The sequence below is a fragment of the Tamandua tetradactyla genome, chromosome 4, assembly GCF_023851605.1.
Source record: "Tamandua tetradactyla isolate mTamTet1 chromosome 4, mTamTet1.pri, whole genome shotgun sequence".
Lineage (NCBI taxonomy): Eukaryota > Metazoa > Chordata > Mammalia > Pilosa > Myrmecophagidae > Tamandua > Tamandua tetradactyla.
The window spans coordinates 23,683,088-23,699,626 of record NC_135330.1 but is presented as its reverse complement, the minus strand read 5'-3'; the positions used below and the strand labels follow the sequence as shown (position 1 = coordinate 23,699,626).

The window sequence follows — 16,539 nt, the reverse complement described above, 5'->3', positions numbered from 1 at the left end:
TTGTTTAGCACTGGCAACCTGCCAGAGTAAGAACTCTGTTTTGTTTGTTTTTTAAATTATGGTAAAGCCAGAACTGAAAACTGACTGCAGACATCTTTTGTTTGGATTAAACCTTTTTTGGAGCCAGTATTTAAAAACCTGGAAACTTCCACCCAAGTATCCGGGCTCTTGGGTTTCATGATAATGGCATGATCTGAGCAGCCTGGAATGCATGTTAGGGCTGAACAGCAACAGGAGGTTGGGACGTTGTGATGGCTGCATCCTTCGAGGTGTAAGCCTTGCACAGTAGGTGCCCGTGCACAGAGTAGGCCCTTTGCTACTCTTCAGATACCAGTGGACTGCGACGCTCTACTGTAACTGTGTGAGTTTGTACCTACCTGTATTGTAAAGACAGATATTTTTGTATCATCAAAAATGTGGGATAGCCAGGCAAATCTACCTATATGAGTAGGTATGTATTTGTATATGTGTGTGTGTGAAAGAAAAATGACCCATCATCTGACCACCCACAACAAACTCTGTTAACACTTTAGTGTATTTCTTTTAGGTCTTTGTGTATGTATTTTTGAAACAACTTTGTTGAGGTATAATCGGTATATAATAGGCTGACTATATTTGAAGTATACAGTTTTATAGGTTTTGAACTTTGTAAGCACCTCATAATCATCAGCCTCAAGATCGTGGACACCCCCTCTCCCCAGAGTCCCCTCACACCCCTCGGTTATCTTTCCCTCTCTCCCCTGGCCTTTCCTTCTCCTACCCCAGACACCTGCGGATGGGCTCCCTTTTCTTCCCCCTCCTTTCTCTCTCTCTCTCTCTCTCTAACATTTGAGGTCATACAATATTACAATTTCCTCTTTTTATGTAGGTTTTAAAAAGTAGTGAGACTGCTTTTTTCATGGTTGCTGTCATTTGTATTTCGTTATGACTTGTCTGTTTCCTTTCCCGTTATTCTACTGGTGCTTTGGTGTTTTACTTGGCTAATGTGAGCGCTCCATTTGTTAAATATGTTTTTCATAATGATTGCAAATATTGTCCAGTTTGTGTTGTTTTCCTTTATAATTTTAAGCTATTTTTAAAATACAGAAGTTTTACCATTTTTGAGTAATCAAATTTTGCAGCATTTTCATTTGTGGAGCCTTGTGGAGTTGTATGAATTGTCTTCTTCTATCTTTGATGACCTTTCCTCCCTGGAAGTCCTAAGTGTGGTGTGTGTGGTATGGAGTGAGGCAGTGGCTGCAAGTGACTGGTTGAATGCTTCTTCTCTAGAGCTGTTACTTCATAGTATTGGTGGTGATTTGCTGAACATTTAGCATTTTTATTATCAGCTTCCCTAGTTTATGAGGATTGCAGAAGCTAGTAGGGTCAAATGGCTGTCCCAGCCAAATCTTAGTTATAGATCTGTTACAGATGTTGTGGGCAGATTTAACGTTTCAACATTTTTATATTTTCACTAGGTCTGCTTGGTGTTGGATGAGCTGTGTCACCACCTTACTGCATAAGTGATGGGATCAGAGAATAGTGCTTTAAAGAGCTGTGCACTGAAAGAACCACCATTTACCTTACCCTCTGGACTTGCTGTTTATCCAGCTGTTCTGCAAGATGGCAAATTTGCTTCTGTTTTCGTGTATAAGAGAGAAAACGAAGACAAGGTTAATAAAGCTGCCAAGGTACTGTGATAGGTGACTGCCTAATAGTTAGTACCTTTTATTGTCTTTTCTATAAAAAAATGTGAAATCAATAAAGGTTAAGGTAGATAAAAGGTCATAAGGAATAGTTTTTATTCATGTTCTTTAAAAAATAGTTGTCCTTACTTCATGGGAATATCTGTAAATTTCACAACATGATCAAATACCCCAGCTGTAGCCAAAAAGCTTTAATAAAACCCAGTATGATGGCTTTTATCATCATATTTTATTTTTTAGTAAGAAAGTCGGGGAACCTGATTTTACATGGCTAATATAAGATGTAGGACGTTAATATAGCTTAGCAAAAGTGCCAGAGAATTGACAGCATTTTAATTAATGTATTTATGGTGGGTATGAAAATAAAGGCATACATTTTAGGAACCTTATTATAATTTTTTCTTCTCCTGAAGCATTGTGATGCCCCAGAAAGAGTGTTGAACTGGAGATGAAGGGACTTGGGCTCTAGTTCTTGCTGAGGAACCTTAGATTATAAACTTCTGGAGGCTTCAGTTTCCTCCTTAGGGAAAAGGTCCTTCTGGGTCTCACTCTGACTGTGGTCATGGGAGAGGGTTCCAGTACGTCAGCATGTTGTCCAGGGCACCGGGGGTGCCGGCCTCTTCCTAGAGTGATTCTGCCTTGGAATATAATTCAGTGAAATGACCTCAAGTGTCTTTGAATTAGAGAAAAATGGAGGTGTTAGTTGATATTCCCTCAGATAGCTAGCACCTTGGATATTGGGCCATTCACATCATCTTCTGAAGGTTTCTGAAAAGGCAAGTGTGTTTGTATTAATTAATTCTGCAGTGTTCACTGTGGCTGGCAGTTTCGGATTGAAATTGATTTTTTTTTCAGTTACGATCTGTATTACTCCGAGTTCCTGTGTGCTGTCAACAAGTATGGAATATTGATTTTTATGCCATGGACCTCCTTAAAGGTTTTTTTTTTTAAACAATTCTAAAGGGTTAGACTAGTAATATAATTTTGGTATTTCATTGGTTATACCAATGAACTATCTTATATCAGTGTGCATTTAGTCAAGCATGAAATTGATAGTTATTAGATGGTTCCTAAGGAAAAACACATCTATAGCAATCCTCTCAGGATGTGTTTTACAATGGAGCATTGCGATAAAAAGTGTAGCTGCACGTTTTACTACTAAGTAATTCTGCTTTTTTGTGAAATTCTGTTTTTGTCTCTTTTCTACCCATCTAGGTATTATTTAGAATTTCTGTTGTGGTTTTGTGAAAGATAGAATGCTTTGCTTTACTATCATATCTTTATGTGCAGTTAATGTCTCTTTTGGTTTGCTAAAGCTGCTGGAATGCAATATACCAGAAAGGGATTGGCATTTTCAAAGGGGTTTTATTAAGTTACAAATTTACAGTCCTAAGGCCATGAAAATGTCTGAATTAAGGCATCCAAAGAAAGAAACCTTGGCTCTGAAGAAGAGCTGATGGAGTCTGCAAGAAGGCATATGGCACCACCTGGGAGGGCACACAGCGACATCTGCTGTTTCTCTCCTGGTTTCTGGTTTCAAAAGGCTCTCTCACCTCCTGTTTCCAGTGGCTTTCATTCTTAAGTGTCTGTGGATCCTCACTTAGTGTCTCAAGGGACGGACTCTGGGTTTCATTTCTTAGCTTAGCATCTCCCAAATTCTCTCTTTGGGCTCTGACCTCTGTTTTTCTCCATGAGCTCTTTTTTTTTTTAACATGGGCAGGCACCAGGAATCGAACCCAGGTCCTTGGGCATGGCAGGCAAGCACTCTTACCTGCTGAGCCACCGTGGCCCGCCCTCCATGAGCTCTTTTAAGGACTCTAGTAGATGAATTAAGACCCACCTAGAATGGGCAGGGTCACATGTCCATGGAAACAACCTAATCAAAAAGCCCCACCCAACAATAGGTCTGCCCCCTGCCAAGATTGGATTAGAAGAACATGGCTTTTCTGGAGTACATAGCAGTTTCAAGCCAGTACAATGTCTGATATAATTCCTGTTCTTTTCATCTAATAAGGTTCACCTATTGTTTTTCTTAATAAATTAGAATGGCTTTTATCAGTGGAGTAGTAGAGATTTATAATCTTTCTTAGTTTTTTCTTTTCCTTAAGACTATAAAATTTTCTTAAATTATACTGCCCTTTATGGCATATGTACTGAGAAAGTTGAACAGCTCAAGTTATAGTGTTTTTAAAGGAAAAAATAAAGATTCATTCTCCACAGAAATCAACAGGACTTCTGTGCTGTGAGAATTACAAGGTGATGAGGAGTTTAGATTATCAGAATGTTTCTGAACTAGTTCATGGTCCTTGAGAAATAAGTGGCTTTTGATGTTTTATATGTTTGGAACTTGATTTCCTAGATATCTAAAATGCTAAACTTGCAGTTAAGCATGCCTGTCTTTCTCTAGAAAATTTGGGCTCCTGATCCTAGAATTTGGTTCCTGTAAGTTGCTGTGATCAGAGTGTTCAGTTAGGGCTTTCATGGTAAGTAGCTTATAAAAACAATTCCTGTGTGTTCTTATACAAGGTAGCTACACAGGATTCTAGGAATATCTGTGCTGTACAGATACTCTTTTTAGTGAAACCCATCCTGCCTTCTTCATTCTAGATGCATGCTCTGTGTGGAAGGGTTGGTCTACGTATCTGAGAACCCAGAGAAATAGAAGAGACAATAGCTGTGCTCAAAAGAGCTTGTATTTTATTTGGGGAATGTTGTACGGTTCTTTCTCATATCAACATTTTCTTAGTCGTTTCCTATATTATTTAGTCTTACTCCATTGTAGATAACCTTCCCTACATTCTTAACTTTTTAAGAAATAATTTCATTCATTTCATAATAGGAAATGATGCTCTCACCAGGCTCCTGAGTGCCATCCATTCAGGAGAACTTCAAAAGTATTTTGCCATCCCTCACTCCCGTGTCCCCACCCTGGTTTTTAGATTTTATTAGCCTTTCCACTTATCATCCTTTCTCCTTTAATGCTCATAACCATCCAGCCATGTCACCTTCTATTCCAAACTTAACTGTCTGCCAGAACCTCTTATCTGAGCTCCACATCTGCATTTCCACCTGCCTCTTGTCTGTCTCGACTGGGAGGTTCTACCTGCACCTCAAACACAAACACTCCAAAATGGAATTCTTTACCCCTTCTCCATTCTGCATTTCATTCCTGGGTTACGGTTTAATCTCCAGACAGTGGGTGTTTAAAAACATCACGGACTTCCCATCTGTGTCTTGGATTTTCATCCGCAGGGAAGAAGGTAGAATACTTTTTCCTGAGCCATTGCTCTTTGTAGCTTGGGCATCTTGGTACATTTATTTTGCTACATTTATCTGACAGAATGAAATCCTCACTGTCAGATGCTTGCAAGTGAATGTGAGCTATTGATAAGAACACTGAACCAGTTAACTTTGTGTAGTTCTTAGAGTCAAATAGCAAATCAGACAGAACAGCAATGAAAACTGTTGTGTTAATTCTCTAGATAGGTGAGTCATGACTGATTTCTGGAAAATGGGAAAAGTCGATATCTAGGATGAGAATCTCACACTTAAAATCTCTGTGTGGGGGTAGATAAGTATAAATATCAATATATTATGTAGTACTATTCATATTTAACAGTAAAGTTCCTAAAACTAGCACATGTAATAGTGTATGATATGAAATAGGTATTCAGTAACTTTGGGGCAAGTATTTTCAAGGTACTTTCATTCAACAACAGTCTTACTCCCTTAGAACAAGAGTCATTTATTTGTTGAAGTGATGTTCCTTGAAAAATATCTAAGATAAATTTAGCAAGTACATCTTGTTGCTCCCTTGTTCTTTTGAGCAGCAGAAGCTTTAATCAAGAAGTGTTTTTATCTGATTCTTAACTGCTAGCCTTCCCTGTGAATATTTATGCATAATTTATGCATAGTATTGAGTGTGCCAAAGAGAGGTGACAATAAGCTTCCTGCTGAGTTGGTGCCTTCCATCAGAATGATGCAATGACTCAGCCTTCTCTCCTTCCCTCATTAAACAAAGAAGAATTTACTTAGTACCACTATTTTGCTGGGCGTGCAGGTTAAAAAAATAAATAGATATCAAAAATGAAATGTATTATTTCATTTATTAGTCAAGTAAATGTTTATTGACTCCATGTTTCCATGGCAACACTGAACAAGTTAGCATTTATTTTGATTTACTTGTCTGCCCTGGGTACTAGATGGAGAATTAAAGAAGGTACATAAAATAAGAGCCCAAAGACATGAAAGCTGAGTGGGCAAGAGTGAAACATATTGTGTTTGATTTGAAAATTACTTGAGATGGTTCTTAAAATGAAAACCTAAAAGCACAGCACCACAATTAGTTGTAGAACAGATATCAGAGCTTAACATGGGTTACAATGCCACAATTTTAGGTTTTTACTTCTAGCTGCTCTAAGATACTGGAGACCAAAAGAGATACCAATTTAATGATTCAGTATTCATTTGTTAAATCCTATCTTTTCTATATAACTCCACCATCACCTTTGATCTTTCTATCTCTTTCTTTAGGGGTGTTTGGGCTAAGGCCATTCTAACATTTTCGTGTTGGAAGGGTCTGTCAGTAAGATGGGGTAGGCAGATGGAACTATCTGATGTTCTGGAGAGGCTGGGCCCTCTAGGTTTCAGGACATATCTAGACCAGGGACCCATCTGGAGGTTGTAGGTTTCTGGAAGGTTACTCTAGTACATGGAAGCCTTGTGGAATCTTATAATTTGCCCTAGGTGTTCTTTAGGATTGGCTGGAATGGTCCTGGTTGGGGTTGGCAGGTTATGATAGGTAGCAAGGTCTAACTGAATCTCTTCATCCTTTTAACAGGGTCTTTATATAGCATACGTTTTTTATTTTGTTGAAGTCCAATTTACCAATTGTTCCCTTTATGGTCTTATGGATCATTCTTTTGTTGCCAGCTCTAAAACTGTAGCTCTAGATCGTGAAAATTTTCTGTTTTTTTGCTGAGAGTTTTTAGTTTGACACTTAAATATAAAGCCCATGATCCCTTTTAAGTTAATTTTTGTATAAGATGTGAGACTTAGGTCAGTTTGTTATTTTAGCTTATGAACGTCCAATTATTCCAGCAGTTTTTGTCGAAAAGGATGTTTTCACTGAGTTTCATAGTCTTAATAGTTCATAGTTCATAGTCACTAGTCACAAAGTCTTAATAACTCTGGCTATGTAACACGTCGTGAAGTTAGGTAGACTGATTCCTCCCACTTCAATCTCCTTTTTAAAAATTGTTTTAGTTCTTCTTTTGTCTTTCTGCATAAATTTTAGAATAATCTTGTCAATATCTACAAAATAACCGTGCTGGGATTTGTGAGGAATTAGGCTAAACTTTTTTATCAATTTGGGAGAGTTAATATCTTTACTATGTTGTGTCTTCCAGTTCCTGAATACAGTGTCAGTTCATTTATTTAGATCTTTGATTTGTTTCATCAGTGTTTTATACTTTTCAACATACAAGTCTGGTATATATTTTGTTAGATTTACACTCCAACTATAATTGTAGATTTGTCTATTTCTACATTCAATTCTATCAGGTTTTGTTTCACATATTTTTTCTAAGTGTTTTTATTGACAAATCTTGACACACATACAGTCCATACATGGTGTTTAATCAGTGGCTCACAATATCAGCACAGTGTTGTGTAGTCATCACCATGATCATTTCTAGAACATTTGCATCACTCTTTTATTTCCAGAAAACAAATAAAAAGAAAAAACTCATACATACCATACCGCTTACCTCTCCTCATTGATCACTAGTATTTCCGCCTACCCAATTTATTTTACACCATCCTCACCCTATTATTCATTTATTTTTTATCCATATTTTTTACTCATCTGTGCATACCCTGGATAAAGGGAGCATCACACACAGTCACATTGTGAAAGTTATATCTTTATACATTTGTCTTCAAGAATCAAGGCTACTAGAACACAGCTCAACAGTTTCAGTTACTTCCCTCCAGCCACTCCAATACACCATAAACTAAAAAGGGATAGCTGTATAATGCATAATGAACTCCAGGATAACCTCTTGACTCTGTTTGAAATCTCTCAGCCACTGACACTTTATTTTGTCTCATTTCTCTCTTCCCTCTTTTGGTCAAGAAGATTTTCTCAAATCCCTTGATGCTGGGTCTCACCTCATCCCAGGATTTCTGTCCCACATTGCCAGGGAGATTTATACCCCTGGGAGTCATATCCCATGTAGTGGGGAAGGCAGTGAGTTCACCTGCCAAGTTGGCTTAGAGAGAGAGGCCTCATCTGAGCAACAAAAGAGGTTCTCTGGGGAGTGACTCTTGGGCCTAATTTTAAGTAGACTTAGCCTTTCCTTTGCAGAAATAATTTTTATAGGGGTGAACCCCAAGATTGAGAGTCCAGCCTATTGATTTGGTTGTCCCTACTGCTTGTGAGAATATCAGAAATTCTCCAAATGGGGAAGATGAATTTCCCGTTTCCCAAGGGTTCCTTGCAAATAATTCTTTATTCACTGCCCAAATTACTCTGTGATATATCAGGGCACCACACTAACCTGGACAAACCAAAAAATCTCGTGTCTTATTTAAGATTCCATGTACTTAATGGTGTTCAACTAAACTGACCATACAAGTTAAATTAGGTAATGTGCTACCCAAAATATAAATTTTGCACTAAATAAACATCTTTCCCTTTGGTCCCATAGAGAAGTTGAAGTTTTAAAATATGGATGATATAATTCTTTACCTGTATTCTCATTTCCATGAGTCCTATCCAGATCAGCTTCATTCATACCTCTGCTTGAAGTTTGATCAATTTTTCAATGTTTTAAACAGTTCCAATATGGGGTACTGTTGACTTTCATAGCTTCGTAGGTCTAACTCTGAGTCTCAAGTGTCACATAAATACCCAAAGACCAGGTTAAATACAAATAGCTCAGTATCTCAGAGCTTTACAATATACCCCAATTTGATAAACCGTGTTCTCAACTTCAGTTCACAGAGTTTTTATATTATAGTCCATATCACTGAGGACTAACTATACATTTATTTATACATATGATTTTGTTCCTGACATTTCATTCAACATACAGTCTTAAGGTTCATTCATCTAGTTGCATGCCTCACAACTTCACTCTTTCTTGAGGCCACTCTGCAGTCCATTGTATGTATACACCATTGTTCCCCCTTCCATTCCTCAGTCCTTGTACCCTTAAATCACGGAAGTCCATTGTGAATCTCAAACACTGCTGCCATAAACACCATTGTGCAAATGTCCATTCCTGTCTCCACACTCAGTTCCTCCAGGTATATACTGAGCAACTGGGTTGCAGGATCATATGGCAACCCTACCCCTAGCCTCCTGTGAAACCACCACCCTGCCCTCCAAGGGGCTGCTCCTCTCAGCTTCCCTACCAACAGTAAATAGGTACATCGCTTTTTCCACATTTCTCTAGCACTTGTTTCTCTCTTTATTTTTGAACAGTTTTATTCACACATCATATAATCCAACCTAAGTATGTAGACATGCCTTTGCCACCATAATCTATATGAAGACATTTCCTTTTTCCCCACAAAGAATCCATACCTCTCCCCCATGCCTTCCATCTGCTGACATTTAGTCTTGGCATAATGCCTTTGTTACATTCAGTGGAAGCATATTACACTGTTGCTGTTGACTATAGACCCTAGCTTGCACTGATTGTACTTCTTCCTGTATACCATACCTTTTCAACACCCTGCAGTGTTGACCTCATGCAAAAATGTTTTTTTTATTTGTACATTTAATCATCATCATTGTTCAGTCTAGGCATTCCTAAATTATACCATCTCTGTCTTTATCCTCTGTCTTTCCTTCCAGTTTCACACATGTCCCCAGCCCTTCTTCCTCTATTGTACTCACATTCAGTTTCATTCATTATACTTATATGCTTGTGTTACAGTCAGGTAGTATTGTGCTATACATTTCTGAATTTTTACAATCAGTCCTGTTGCACAGTGTATATTCTTTCAGCACCAATTGCTCAATCTCTACCCTATTTCTATCTCCTGATTCCCTGTGTTCTTAACTTAAGTTCTCCAAGTTCACTCATTAATGTTAGTTCATATTAGTAAAACCATGAAGTATTTGTCCTTTTGTTTCTGGCTAATTTTACTCAGTATAGTGTCCTCAAGGTTCATCCACATGTTACATCTTCATGACTTTATTCTGTTTTACAGATGCATAATATTCCATTGTATGTATATACCACAGCTTGTTTAGCTGCTCATCAATATATATTTTGGACACTAACCCTTTATCTGATATGTGGTTTCCAAATATTGTCTCCCATTGTGTAGGCTGCCTTTTCACTATCTTGACATTGTTCTTTGATGCACAAAAGTGTTTAATTTTGAGGAGTTCCCATTTATCTATTTCTTTTTTCCGTGCTCATGCTTTGGATGTAAGGTCTAGCAAACTGTCTCCTATTAACAAGATTATAAGATATTTCTCTACATTTTCGTATAAAAGTTTTATAGTCTTAGCACTAATGTTTAGGTCTTTAATTCATTTTGAGTTAATTTTTGTATAGCGTGTGAGATATAGGTCCCCTTTTATTCTTTTGCATATGGATATCCAGTTCTCTAAATGGCATTTATTGAAGAGGCTGCTCTGTCCCAGTTGGGTTGACTTGACTACCTCATCAAAGATTAGTTGTCCATAGATGAGAGGGTTTATTTCTGAACACTCTGTTTGATTCCATTGGTCAGTATATCTGTCTTTATGGCAGTACCATGCTTTTTTGACCAAAACCTCCCACTTCATTTTTCTTTCTCAAGATATTTTTAGGTATTTGGGGCACCCTTCCCTTCCAAATAAATTTTATTATTGCTTTTTCTATTTCTGTAAAGTAAGTTGTTGGGATTTTAATTGGTATTGCATTGAATCTATAAATCAATTTGGGTAGAATTGGCATCTTTACTATATTTAGTCTTCCAATCAATGAGCATGGTATGCTTCATAGAATAAGTTAGGTAGCTTTCCCTCCTCTTAAACTTTTTTGAAGAGTTTGAGCAGGATTGGTACTAATTCTTTCTTGAATGCATAGTAGAAGTCACATGTGAAGCCATCTGGTCCTGGACTTTTCTTTTTTGGGAGCTTGTTGATGACTGATTCAGTCTGTTTACTTGTGATTGGTTTGTCGAGGTTGTCTGTTTCTTCTCAAGTCAGTGTTGGTTGTTCATGCCTTCCTAGGAAGTTGTCTGTGTCATCTCTTGTTTAGTTCTTTAGCATATAGTATCTCATAGTATCTTCTCATTACCTCCTTTATTTCTGTAGGGCAGCAGTGTTTATGTCTCCTTTTCCATTTATGATTTAAATATTTCAATCCTCTCTCCCCCTCTTTTTTTTTTTTTTTTTGTCACCCTAGCTAAAAGGTCCATTAGTTTTATTGATTTTCTCAGAGCCACCTTCTGGTTTTGTTGATTTACTCGATTGTTTTCATGTTCTCAATTTCATTTATTTCTGTTCTTATAGTTTTCTGTTCTTTAAGTGAAGAGTTAATTCTCGATTTTTGTACTTTCTTTTTTTTTTAATATAGGCATTTATGGCAATAAATTTCCCTCTTAGCACTGCTTTTGCTGCATCTCATAAATATTGATATGTGGTATTTTCATTTGCCTTGAGATATTTACTGATTTCTCTTGCAATTTCTTCCTTGACTCAATTGTTGTTTAGCTTCCAAATATTTGAGAATTTTCTGGCCCTCTACCTGTTATAACTGATTCACAACTTCCTCCCATTATGAGCTAAGAAAGTATTTTGTATGATTTCATTCTTTTTAAATTTATTGAGACTTGCTTTGTGACCCAGCATATAGTCTATCCTTCAGAATGATCCATGAGCACTGAGAAAAATGTGTAGCCTGCTGTTGTAGGGTATAATGTTCTGTAAATATCTTTCAAGTCCAGTTCATTTATCATATTATTCAAGTTATCTGTTTCTTTCTTGATCCTCTGTCTAGATGTTCTATCCATTGATGAGATCAGGGAATCGAAGTCTCCAACTATTATGGTAGAGGTGTCTGTATCTCCCTTCAGTAGTGCCAGTGTTTGCCTCATGTACTTTGGAGCACCCTGGCTTGGTGCATAAATATTTATGATTGTTATTTCTTCTTGTTGAATTGTTCCTTTTATTAATACATAGTGTCGTCTTTCTCTTTTAATTGTTTTACATTAAAGTCTAGTTTGTCAAATATTAGTGTAGCTACTCCTACTCTTTTCTGGTTATTGTTTGCCTGAAATATCTTTTCCCAGCCTTTCACTTCCAACCTATTTTGTCCTTGGCTCCTAAACGAGTCTCCTATAGGCAGCATATAGATGGGCCCTGTTTTTTAATCCATCTGCCAGTCTATGTCTTGTGATTGGGGAGGAGTTTAATCCATTAACATTTAATGTTATTATTGTAAAGGCAGTAATTTTTTCTACCATTTTGTCTTTTGGATTTTATATGTCATATCTATTTTTTTTTTCTCTTTTTACTTTTACTGATCATCTTCATTTCTACACTCTTCTCCAGGCCTCTCTCTCCTGCCTTTTCCTATCTGCCTGTAGTGCTCCCTTTAGTATTTCTTGCAGAGCCGGTCTCTTAGCCAAAAATTCTCTCAGTGATTGTTTGTCTGAAAATATTTTAATCTCCTCTTCATTTTTGAACAACGATTTTGCTGGATACAGGAGTCTTCATTGGCAGTTTTTCTCTTTTAGAATCTTAAATATATCGTACCACTGCCTTCTTGCCTCCATGGTTTCTATTGAAAAATCCATACATAGTCTTCGTTGGCTTCCCTTGTATGTGATGGATTGCTTTTCTCTTGCTGCTTTCAAAATTCTCTTTTTGTCTTTGACAATCTGATTGTTAAGTGTCTTGGAGTATGTATATTTGAATCTATTCTGTTTGGGATATGCTGCACTTCTTGGATCTGTAATTTTATGTCTTTCATAAGAGATGAGAAATTTTCAGTAATTATTTCCTCCATTAGTCTTTCTCCTCCTTTTCCCTTCTGGGACATCCAGAACATGTATATTCATGTGTTTCATATTGTCATTCAGTTCCCTGAGACCCTGCTCATATTTTTCCATTCTTTTCCCTATATTTTCTTTTGTGTATTAGATTTCGGATGGTCAGTCCTTTGGTTTACTAATCCTTTCTTCTGCCTCTTCAAATCTGATATTGTAGGTTTCCATTGTTTTTTTCATGTCTTTTGTTATGTCTTTCATTCCCGTAAGTTTTATGATTTGTTTTTTTCAGACTTTCAAGTTCTTTTGGTTCACCAATGCCTTCTTTATATCCTACCTCAACTCATTGATTTGATTTTTGTTAAGATTTTCCATGTCTGTTCAAACATCCTGAATTAGTTGTTTCAGCTCCTGTGTCTCATCTGAAGTGTTGGTTTGTTCCCTTGGGCCATATCTTCAATTTTCCTGGTATACTTGTTATTTTTTGCTGGTGTCTAGGCATTTGATTTCCTTATTTAATATATTCTGGAGGTGGTTTTCACTCTTTTAAATAGGATTTTCTTACTGGATGGCACTGTTCTCTATCTGTTCTTTGACATTCAGTTCAACTTATTCTAGACCCCTAGCATAGATTTTGTTTACTGATCAGAATTTTTCAGTTCTTATTTTTCTGTTTCTTGCCCTACTTGTATGAAGCCTTTTTTTTTTTAATAGAAGGGTCTCCTCAGATATTATAGACCCTAGTCAGATTTTCTCAGATCAGACATGCCCACATCTCAGGAATAAAGAATAACCAGCATTACTTTTCCCTGAGGGTGAGACCCAGCAGGTTGTCACACTTTCCTCTGAAACCTCTAGATTCTGGGCTTTTCCTATGTTGCCCAGCATGTGGCAGCTTCCCACTAGCTTCAGGTGATGTGGTACCTTTAATTTCAGCAGACTCTCCCTGTGGGGGGTGTGGTTGAGACAGAGTTGAGGTTGTAGGAAGGCTTTAATTGCTTCAGTTTTCCAGTTCCTAGGGCCTGAATTCCCATTTGATTTGAGCTGGGCCCCAAGTTTCTCTTGGGGAAGATACACCCTTTATGGACTTAACTCCTTTCACCTCACTACTTTGTGTTTCAGACAGACTTAATTCTGCACTTGCCAGGGGCAGTTCTGGAGCCTGAGTATGCTTCTAGTTCTCTCTAGTGAGCTGTTAAGTAGCAGGACAAAAGCACAAAAAAAGTGTTTTCAGAGTGGGAACCCTGGTCCTCCAGTTTGTCAATCAAGAACTTAAGTTGGTACATGGCTGTATGTATCTCTAGGCTGTTTATGCCCCCTTTTCTTGGAGTCCAGCCCTTTTCTAGTATTTTGTGCTGTCCGACTCAAAAAGCCTTTGGTTTTTTTTTGTTTGTTTGTTTGTTTCCTGTCAGCCGTGCCCCCACTCTTCTGGGGAAAGACCCCTAGTACCTTTAGTGCTTATTCCAGGTTTCTCTGTACTGGGGCCAATTTTCAGTAGTCAGAATTTGTTAATTCTTCAATTGGCGCTTGGTTGAGCTAAGCCCTTGCTATAGAAATCTATTTCCTTTCCCCTCAGGGAACCAGCCTGGTGTGCCCATAGGGGAAGAACACCGGCGTCCACAGCTTGGGGGACTTAAAGTTCTCAGTAGAGTCTCAGCCATTCCACAGGGTCCAGGCTGGTGTACACTGTGTGTGCGGTCGCTGATGTTCCCCTAGCAGTGGTTCTGTACTGTTCCTGGCTATTTACTAGCTACTCTGGAGGACGAACTAGATTCCACACCTCACTATGCCACCATCTTACTCCCTCTCTGTTTCACATATTTTGCAGCTCTAAAATGCAGCTCCTAAATGAGTGCATTTAGGATTGTTGTATCTTTTTTGGTGGATTGACACTTCTATTGTTATATAATGTCTTTCTGATAATTTTCTCTGTTCTGAAGTTACTTTTTCTCATATTAATATAGCCACTCCTGATTAATGTTTTCCTATCTTTTTTCTTTCTTTTATTTTTAGATTTCTAGTATCATTGTATTTGAAGTGAGTTTCTTGTAGGCAGCATACAGTTGAGCTGTTTTTTAATCCACTCTGTCAATTTAATTTAATGTTATTATTGATATGTTAGAGCTTAAGTCTGTCATTTTATTTTTCCCCCTTTGTCTCTGATTTATGTTTTCTTTTTCCTGCTTTCCTATGGGTTACTTGAATGCTTTTTTAGAATCCCATTTTTATTTTATCTATGTAATTTTTAATATCTCTTTGTATGGCTTTTTTAGTAGTTGCTCTAGATACAATATGCATACATAACTTTATCACATTCTAGCTGTGTCAGCATTTTGTTGTTGTTGAGTTTTTTGTTTGTTTTTTTGCATGGGTAGGCACCAGGAATTGAACGAACCCAGGTCTCCTGCATGACAAACAAGAACTCTGCCAGCTCAGCTACTGTGGCCTACCCTCTGTCAGCATTTTATCAGTTCAAATGAAGTATAAAAAGCTTACCTCCCTTTATACCCCTTTAGCCTTCTCTATTTACAGTATTGTTGTCTTAAATATTTCTTCTACATACATTTAGAAACATATCAGAGAGTATTATAATTATTGCTTCAACCATCAAACAATTTAGAAGACTCAGGAGGAAAGTCTATTGCATATTCCCATATTTTTCTTTTTTTTATATTTCAGGTGCAGCTTCATTCAGTGTTCCAACATAGCTATATTACACTTAGGTATTATTGTGCTGTCCATTTTTGAGTTTTTGTATCTAGTCCTGTTGCACAGTCTGTATCCCTTCAGCTCCAATTACCCATTATCTTACCCTGTTTCTAACTCCTGCTGGTCTCTGTTACCAATGATATATTCCAAGCTGATTCTCGAATGTCGGTTCACATCAGTGGGACCATACAGTATTTGTCCTTTAGTTTTTGGCTAGACTCACTCAGCATAATGTTCTCTAGGTCCATCCATGTTATTACATGCTTCATAAGTTTAGTCTGTCTTAAAGCTGCATAATATTCCATCGTAGGTATACGCCACAGTTTGTTTAGCCACTCGTCTGTTGATGGACATTTTGGCTATTTCCATATCTTTGCAATTGTAGATAATGCTGCTATAAACACTGGTATGCAAATGTCCGTCTGTGTCTTTGCCCTTAAGTCCTTTGAGTAGATACCTAGCAGTGGTATTGCTGGGTCGTAATCCATTCTGCCATTCTATGTCTTTTGATTGGGAAATTCAGTCCATTAACTTTTAGTGTTATTACTGTTTGGATAATATTTTCCTCTACCATTTTGGCTTTTGTATTATATATATCATATCTGATTTTCCTTCTTTCTACACTTTACTCCATACCTCTCTCTTCTGTCTTTTCGTATCTGACTCTAGTGCTCCCTTTAGTATTTCTTGCAGAGCTGGTCTCTTGGTCACAAATTCTCTCAGTGACTTTTTGTCTATAAATGTTTCAATTTCTCCTTCATTTTTGAAGGACAATTTTGCTGGATATAGGAGTCTTGGTTGGCAGTTTTTCTCTTTTAGTAATTTAAATATATCATCCCACTGTCTTCTAGCTTCCATGGTTTCTGCTGAGAAATCTACACATAGTCTTATTGGGTTTCCCTTGTATGTGACAGATTGTTTTTCTCTTGCTGCTTTCAAGATCCTCTCTTTCTCTTTGACCTCTGACATTCTAACTAGTAAGTGTCTTGGAGAACGCCTATTTGGGTCTATTCTCTTTGGGGTGCGCTGCACTTCTTGGATCTGCAAATTTAGGTCTTTCATAAGAGTTGGGAAATTTTCAGTGATAATTTCTTCCATTAGTTTTTCTCCTCCTTTTCCCTTCTCTTCTCCTTCTGGGACACCCACA

The 16,539-nt window shown here is 37.5% G+C and overlaps 1 protein-coding gene across 3 annotated transcripts in view; it reads left to right on the top strand.

The window, feature by feature from the left end:
• SCYL3 (SCY1 like pseudokinase 3) overlaps positions 1 to 16,539 on the top strand; it is a 46,225-nt gene that overhangs the window by 4,182 nt on the left and 25,504 nt on the right. For all 3 annotated transcript variants that reach the window (XM_077156931.1, XM_077156932.1, XM_077156930.1), the window contains exon 2: positions 1,458 to 1,670. In XM_077156931.1, the coding sequence (XP_077013046.1) occupies positions 1,506 to 1,670 (165 nt within the window). In that variant the 5' untranslated portion in view covers positions 1,458 to 1,505. The remainder of the gene's footprint in view (positions 1 to 1,457; positions 1,671 to 16,539) is intronic.